We start from the raw sequence: 8,245 nt of genomic DNA, 5'->3' as shown, positions 1-8,245 counted from the left end.
ACTGGTTTAAAGAGGTGAACCGGAAAAGTATGATATTTTATGGTAAAAATCGGTTTCCGATTCACGGTTCAACATGTTACTGGTTTAAAGAGGTGAATCGGACAATTATGATATTTTATGGTAAAAACCGGTTTCTGATTCACGATTCAAACGGTTTGCAACGGTTCAACATGTTACTGGTTTAAAGAGGTGAACCGGACCAGACTGCTTGCCAGTTCGCGATCGGATTGGTCGAAAGAAATATGACATATTTATATGGGATGGATGGAGTATTTATTTTTAAATTGACAACGAGCTAACTGAAAGTATTGGTAGTTGTTGAAATCCAAATGATGGCAAGGCTTCACGGGCCATGACAACCAAATTGAATCGGATACTCCATCAGTCCTATCACAAGCGAAATTTTTATAACTATTTTAGATTATTATTTTCGAAACGGACACCATAAAAAAATTATTAATTATACATTAAAATTTATGTTGTTTAATATATTATTTTATATTTCTCTTATTTTATATTTTTTATATTTTTCTTAAATTACTAATTATATATTAAAATATTTATCGTCTCAAAAGTTTTTGAATTATTTTTCAAAGGGAAAGGTTGAACAAAATTTAATGTTAGACATCTCCAATTTCAATCTAAATATATTACTAACAAATTTAAATTTACGCTACAGTATCCTAGAGAAACATTCGTTAACACAAGGCCAGCGACACCTCGCCGGAGAAACCCTCACCTATCGCCACCAGCCCACCACCGCCGGCAAGGCCTTCGATCATAAGCAGAACTAAGCTCAAGCTATGACCTCGATCAATAGAACCCTAGGACTTCTGCACCAGCTCTCCTCGCTGTTTCATCTTTGTTATTCATTATAGTCAATTATTTAATTCAAGGGTTTATGTGCCTATTTCTGGAATGCTGCTTAGAGGAATATACGCCTTACGCTTAGATCTGTAATCAACTTTGGTCATTTGAATGGATGTCTCATGGATTCTGATTTTACAGTTGTACATTTAAGTTTGTTGCGTTACGGATTATTCTTAAATTCTCGTTGTTTATATTGGTCATAATGGAATAATTTTGAATTGGAGCTGGGCATATGTTGAAAATTTGTAACACGATGGAGGTCCTAAAGTAAGGTTGAGAAAAAGTCTGTTTTTGATATCTTCTTTATAATAATAATGCAACACATGAATGTAGATCTATTTTGTTGATGATTGATTGAATCCAGATGAGTTAACACATGATGTTTTGAATGGCTGCATTGCCCATAATCAGATATCTAACCTTAGGACTAATGCTTGTTTACAAGAATATTGGCTCTTATGTTTGATTTATGGAAACTGTAATTTCATGCATTCAGAATTAGTTCTATAAAGTGACACTAACGTTGACCAAAGTTTATGACTGCAGGTGAATATACATATCCTGTTTTAGTCACCAGTTCAATCCCCAATAACCTAAATGACTTTAGTCTATGTTTTTGTTTATGAATGCATTTGCACAGTTGCCTCGTTCATGCGTTTATGCTTGTTGGTTATCTTTATGTCTCTGACTTCCAAATTCCAAGCATGCAACGGATTTCAAAATGTTGCCTTTGCAGTATATGTGAATCTGAGGTTTCAGATTATTTTAGTCCCCTTTTAGTTCTAAACTTTGCTCATGGACTTGGATTGATTAAGTGTGGACTGGAAGTTTCCTAATTTTTAAGGTAATAATGCTAGAAGTTACCTAATATTTTCTTACTTTTCTGGAATAACAAGGATAAGTTGACATTTCTTTTATTTCTGTTTTATCTGGAGAAATTTCGTGAGATTTATCAAAATGGAGATAATAGTTGAAAGGATCTTTGTATGATATGATAAATTGATGACAGAGCTTTTGTAATATTTCAGCACTTCTCATCTGCATTTGTTAGGTTCCTATATATTCTGTGTCAATTGGAGAAGGTTTTTCCATCTTACCATCTTATATGTTATATCTGAATTGATTAGTTGAATGCTTTTATTTTGATCTTTTTGGTTTTTTAATAAGATATAAGAAGTGCACCTGACTATGGAAATAGATAAGGTAATTTCTTGATGACGATGAAGCTTACTCGGAGATACGTTTTGCATCTGCAGCAGTGAATTGTTTAGTTAACATTTCTGCGCACAACTCCCCCATGTTTGTTAGGTGTTTCAGTGTTCTTAAAAAGCTCTTTAACTTTATTAGTATATGAATGTATATAGATTTTATCATGATTGAGCTATGGGCATGTAGAACAGACTTTTTGAATACTGTGTTAAACATCTTGAATCTGCCTTCAAACTATTTCACAGATAGAAAAACTATTTCAATTATGTGTCAGTAAGATTGCTGTTGGCATCCCAAAGCTAACAAATTTGACATTTGAAATTGCCAAGTAAAATGCAAAAGCTTCTTTTTTTTTTCCTGTGTTCGACAGACTTAAAAAGAACTCTTCTATGTTACATAACTTGAGTGCTCAATCTGAATAGTAATTTTCTTATGATAATACTCCTATTTTGTTAACAGTTGGTAAGCTTCAGGGTTGATTCGGATACTTATATAAGGTGGATAGAAATCACAATTATAGAGGACCAGATGTTTGAAAATTTGGAAAACTTTCTCAATCATCCACTGTGTTGTTTACTTCTTTGTAATATGAGCAGAGTAACTGAGTAACCAAAACTTTTAGCTTGAAGGACCAATTTTCGGCTTCCTACTGCTTGTGCAAGCTCATTTAATATTTTCCGGAACCTCAATGAAAATATATAGTTTTAGTACTAATTCCTGGAAGAATTTCAATTAACAAATTGCAGTCTGATGGTTGGGGTCTGAAATCTCACCATGTTACAATCGATATGCCTCTAAGCAAAAGGTTTGGTAAGTGTTTGCTAGAACAGATTTTCTTGCTCTGTGAATATCTAAGCCTCATTTATGGCTGTCCTATATTTTTCAAAATATTACATGGCAGCATGTGTTTCTACCTTGGTAGCATATATTTACTTTTTCCCTTTGGACTTACTTCTTTTTTTACTTTAGGAACAGAATGTCATATTTTAAATGCAACACAAGGCTAATCCTGGATTCTGCCTTATGATCACGAAAATCCATCTGAGATGGCTTTGCTTTTACAGGGTGATTACAGCAAACATAAATAAAAATTGGAAGAAGTATGCAGTATGAGTTTACACAACCTACTTCATAATACTCTGCTCCCTAATCGATCACACACGTATCTTCACTCTATATTTTAGAACTAGAAGTCCCACCACTGTGCACTACCTCCAGTATTATCAAGAAAATTACAAGATTCTAAGCTACAACTGTCTTGAGGCGATGGTAAGGAACTTTCAGCAATCTGAGCCATATACAGAACGTCAGCATCTGCCTCTTCCTCCAGGTAATCTACTCTTCCTTTCAGTTCACCACATATCTCATTGCCGTTGATGTCTAGTAGTAATCTTGGGATCTCAGAAGCTGCCAATTTCAATGTATTCTTGTCATTTTCCTCGCAATCAGCCTTCTTTCTGAGTTTCTGCACCTGTGAATTGTGAAAAGCTTAGACTCATATCATATCACAGTTAGTTATTTACTTTGGAGCTGATAGATTAGACTGAGAATATATAACGGTTAATGGATTAGTCGATAAAGAAAGCTCGCACCTGAACCTGATCATCAATCTAATCTAAGCCTATAACCCCTGTAGTAAAGTAAATATGAAGCAAGAACTGATACCTGGATAAGCAATGTTTGGTTTTCTTTCCTCAATGCCTCAAACTGTAGAGCTAAGTGATCGTAGTTGGACTTAAGCACACTGTATTCCTGCTCGATTTGCTTGGACTTTGATCTAGCCCTCTTGTTCTGGAACCATATCGCGATCTGTCGTGGCTGCAGCCCAAGCTTGTTAGCTAGGTGATGCTTCAGGCGTAGCTCCGGTCTAGCCTCCGTCTTGAATGTCGTCTCCAGTGACTTGATTTGGTCATCGCTGAATCTTTGTTTCCTACAGTTTCTGAAGCTCTTTTGAATATTGATAGACATGCTTTCCACAGTTTTGGGACGTTGGGAAGCGAAGGCTTAGTTTGTTGTCACTCATTTATTTGGCTCTGTGGAAGCGTCTTTACGTCAAATAAAATTAAACGTGTATATCTTGATTTCTGGTGGGCCACTAGCACTTGCTATATAACATACCAGGTGTCAGCTCTGTATATTAGTCTATTTTTCATGGTCGATGTTTTAAGCTATACTTATTCTACTATAATTATAATTGAGTTGTGGCAGATGTAATAAGAAATAATAGAAAAATAAATCTTCACTAAAACATCCTAAAATAATGAATCTTAAATGGGGAGTAAAGATAATGATACTACTAAAGATTAGGAGATAGAGAGGATATATAGGAAATGAGAGTGGGGTGAAAGCGACTGGAATTAAGTTTGAAGATAAGGGTGATCCTGATTCTGGCTGGAGATGGGAAATAAAATAAGTGTCGATGTGAAGATGAGAAAGAAAGAAGAGTAGATTTCACACTCGGCGGTTGACACGTCGTATTGAGTAGTAATTAGTTATAAGACAAAATTGGCCTTTGTTGTCCTCGGAATATATACATATCTCATCATGCTAGTGACTGATAATGCAAATTATTTATAGGCTATGTTTGTATGATGATGTGTATATATAGCTAAATATTCTCTCTTTATTACAAGGACTTTTGCAATCCTAGCTATTTCAAAGTTACAATTATCTCAAAGTATCAAAGTCCATCTTAATAAACAATTATAGATGTTCTATTTATACTAGTACTACATATCTATCTAATGTTGAAGTGCACTGCCTTAATTATGATTTAGTATAGTAGATTAGTAGTAATATGTAGCAGCCTCCTTGATTGTGCTGCGATTTTTTTCGAGATTTATATTGTGGGTTTTGATCCATGTGTTCAAATTGTACTGGTATAGATTACATAAATGGATGACATGAAAACGTAAAATTTAATAGAAATTTATGTCTTAACCAATTCAATAGAAATTAATGTTTAGGGTCTAGTTGATCTCCCTAAAAAAAAGTTAATAGCAATACCAATTTTGACTTGCTGGGCCTTTACAAATTTTGACTTAATGGGCCGTTACCAATTTTAACTCGAAAAATATGCGCCCGAATAGAGAATCATCAAGCACCAACGTGATTTGACACGGGAGCATAAAATAGCATGGATTGCAATGTTTAAAAATAAAATCAGTATCCGAATCCATAAAACTATTGATTTATGGTTCACCGGTCAAATCGGTATAGTGTGCTCCCAAACGACGTTTTCCTTTTCCGTAAGTCCCAACCTAAGTGAGACGTTTTCCTCTTTTGGTATAATTAACCCACTTCTCTCTCCTACATTATCTTCTTACTACCTCTCTAATTATGTCATCTCTCCTACTTTGTCTTCTTATCTCTCTAATTTTGTCATTTCTTCTACTTTATTATTTCTTTTTCCTTCTTATTTTATTCTCTTTCTCTTACTTTAATAGTATTAATAATTTAACTATGTGAAAATAGAAACGTCTTTATTAAGCCGGGATGGATGAGTAGCACATACTATATATTCATAAATATTTATTTAATTAATTAAATCTATTATTAAATGATGTTTGTAGTTCGGTGCAGTTCTTAAGAATGTGGTGTGTTGGACGCCTAATTGAATCGAACATTCTTAATTACTCAGAAATTTAATTCTCATATGGTAAATTCACAGTTCAATGTCGAATCCATTACGTAAAAAAATAGAATGATACGACAAATTGTAGACACATCAAGTAATCAACTATACAAAAACAACAAATTATAAAAAGAATCATGTAAACAAATCAATTTATCACTCATTTAAGGATTACAAGGGTTAATGACCAACTCATATATATATATATATATATATATATAGGATTGTGATCAATTGAGATTTTTTTATGCTAATTGAGAAATGAGATGCAATATCAGCCACTCATTTTTATTAAATGAGTGGTCCAGATTTTTCCACATGAAAAATATCTTTAGATTAATTAATTATGAAAGGGCAGAATGGTAATATCATGGTAAATTTTATTCAATAAATATTTTTTTTAATTTTTAATTTTAATTTTTTTTTTTTTTTTTTTTAATTTTTTAATTTTTTTAAAATTTTAAATTTTTATTTTTCAACTACATATACAATTCATGTCAACTACACACATATAATGTCAACTATGTGTACAATCCATGTCAATCACACACACAATTCATGTCAACTACACACATATAATGTCAACTATGTGTACAATCCATGTCAACTACATATACAATTCATGTTAACTACACAATATAATGTCAACTACATGTATAATTCATGTCAAATAGTATTTATTGAATAAAATTGTTGACATTTGATGTGTAGTTGACATGAATTGTATATGTAGTTGAAATTTTTTTTTTTTAAAATGAAAAAAAATTAATAAAAAAAATTAATAAAATTACAATTATGCCTCTCTGTTGACATAAACTACATGCTGTTGACATTTCACAAATATTCTGGATGAGTGGCTGAGATTGCATCTCAATTCTCAATTAGGTTGATAAATCTCAACCTAACAAGACCCTATATATATATATATATATATATATATATATATATGGTCTTGTTAGGTTGAGATTATTTAGCTAAATTGAGAAATGAGATGCAATATGGGTCACTAATCCATAAGATTAACAAAATGTCAACAAATACCTCATTATGTCAACAAGGGGGTATAATTGTCTTTTCATTAAATTGTGTTTGAAATAATTTTCTAAAATCCTCTCTAAAACTCTAGCCGCAAAGTCTTCAAATCTACAACCTTCAAATCTTCAACATTCATATCTTCAAATCTTCAAATCTTCAACATTCAAATCTTCAAATATTCGAACCTTCAAATCTTCAAATCTTCAACATTCAAATCTTCAAATCTCTTCAACATTCAAATCTTCAAATCTTCAACATTCAATAAAATAACACTTATTAAAATGTCAACAACTAAAAAATAACACTTATAATTCACATATCAATACCGAGAATATCGAATGTCAACAACTCGTATGAAAATGTCAACAACTAACAAATAACACTTATTATTCACATATCAAATAACAACTAACAAATAACACTTATCATATTATAGATTCTAGATATATTATAATTAGGAAACTATTAAATTATTCTTATCTATATCATCTAGGATATAAAATATTCATAGATATAGAAAATAATCCAAATATTCCTAAAATCTAGGGAAATCTTCCCAAAATATTTTATTTCATTAAATAATATTATTTTTAATGATATCTATTAATTAAATAATTAAATAATCATTAAAATAATCTTTCGTCATTATCTTGCGATTCGAGGTTTGCACGAATCAACACGACGAATATTTGAAGATATCTGCCCGGAGACTCTCGCCGGGGCGGCGAATTCGCCGCCCGACAGCCGCCGGCCGTTTGCGCCGATCGGCGCAACGCTTCCTCTTCCGAATTTCTCCCCGGCGAAGTCATGCCGCGACTGATTCAGCCACGGCGTCGCCTCGACGCGGCTGCTCCGCATCACTCCGGCGATAACCCATCTCCACCGTCGACCTCGCTCGAACCAGCGACAGCCGCCAAGGGCGGTGCAGCTCCGGTTCGGCGTCGATAGCTTAGGGTTTGGCTAGGGTTTCGGTATTAGGGTTAGGGTTAGGGTTAGGTGGCGTCTCGGCAGCCCTCGGACGAGCCACCGCGCCGGTTGATCGCGCGACAGCAGATTCCGGCTCGGGTCGCGGTCTCGACCGGCGGCGCGCACGAGCCCATGCTCGCCAGCGCGTCGCCGCGTGATCGTCGCTCCCGCGGCTCCTGCTTGATGTCGCGGCACGTCGAGTTCGATCGGGGCCGGCTAGGGTTAGATGGGTTCGGCTGGTGGCGCGCGCGAGTCCAATCTCGCCGGCGCGTCGCCCCTTGCCCATGACCCTCGGCTCCCACTCAATTCGACAACCCTCTTCGATCGATCATAGCGCGATTCGTCCCGGCGCAAGTGCCGACGAATCGCACATCTAGTTCGTTCGAATAATTCAAGTTCTATGATTCGAATGTTCTTGAGTTCAACATGCATAAAGATAAATAATAAAAACACAAGAACATGCTTCGTAATCAATTAAGACATGCATACATGAATTTCGCGAAATTTAAATCCAAATAATCAGATCTATCG

General features: G+C 34.6%; 1 protein-coding gene across 1 annotated transcript; it reads right to left on the bottom strand.

Annotated features, from left to right (window-relative positions):
* Nucleotides 1-3,103: 3,103 nt before the first annotated feature.
* On the bottom strand, nucleotides 3,104-4,136 carry LOC125212233 (homeobox-leucine zipper protein ATHB-12-like). The gene is made up of 2 exons (XM_048112334.1): nucleotides 3,745-4,136; nucleotides 3,104-3,550 (listed from the first exon to the last, which is right to left on the bottom strand). Exons 1-2 carry the CDS (start codon nucleotides 4,045-4,047, stop codon nucleotides 3,266-3,268), a joined length of 588 nt encoding a protein of 195 aa, XP_047968291.1. The 5' UTR covers nucleotides 4,048-4,136; the 3' UTR covers nucleotides 3,104-3,265.
* Between the last annotated feature and the right edge of the window lie 4,109 nt (nucleotides 4,137-8,245).

This window comes from Salvia hispanica, chromosome 3 (genome assembly GCF_023119035.1).
Source record: "Salvia hispanica cultivar TCC Black 2014 chromosome 3, UniMelb_Shisp_WGS_1.0, whole genome shotgun sequence".
Taxonomy (NCBI): domain Eukaryota; kingdom Viridiplantae; phylum Streptophyta; class Magnoliopsida; order Lamiales; family Lamiaceae; genus Salvia; species Salvia hispanica.
The sequence above is the reverse complement of the archived record's forward strand: the minus strand, read 5'-3'. Positions and strand labels throughout refer to the sequence as shown.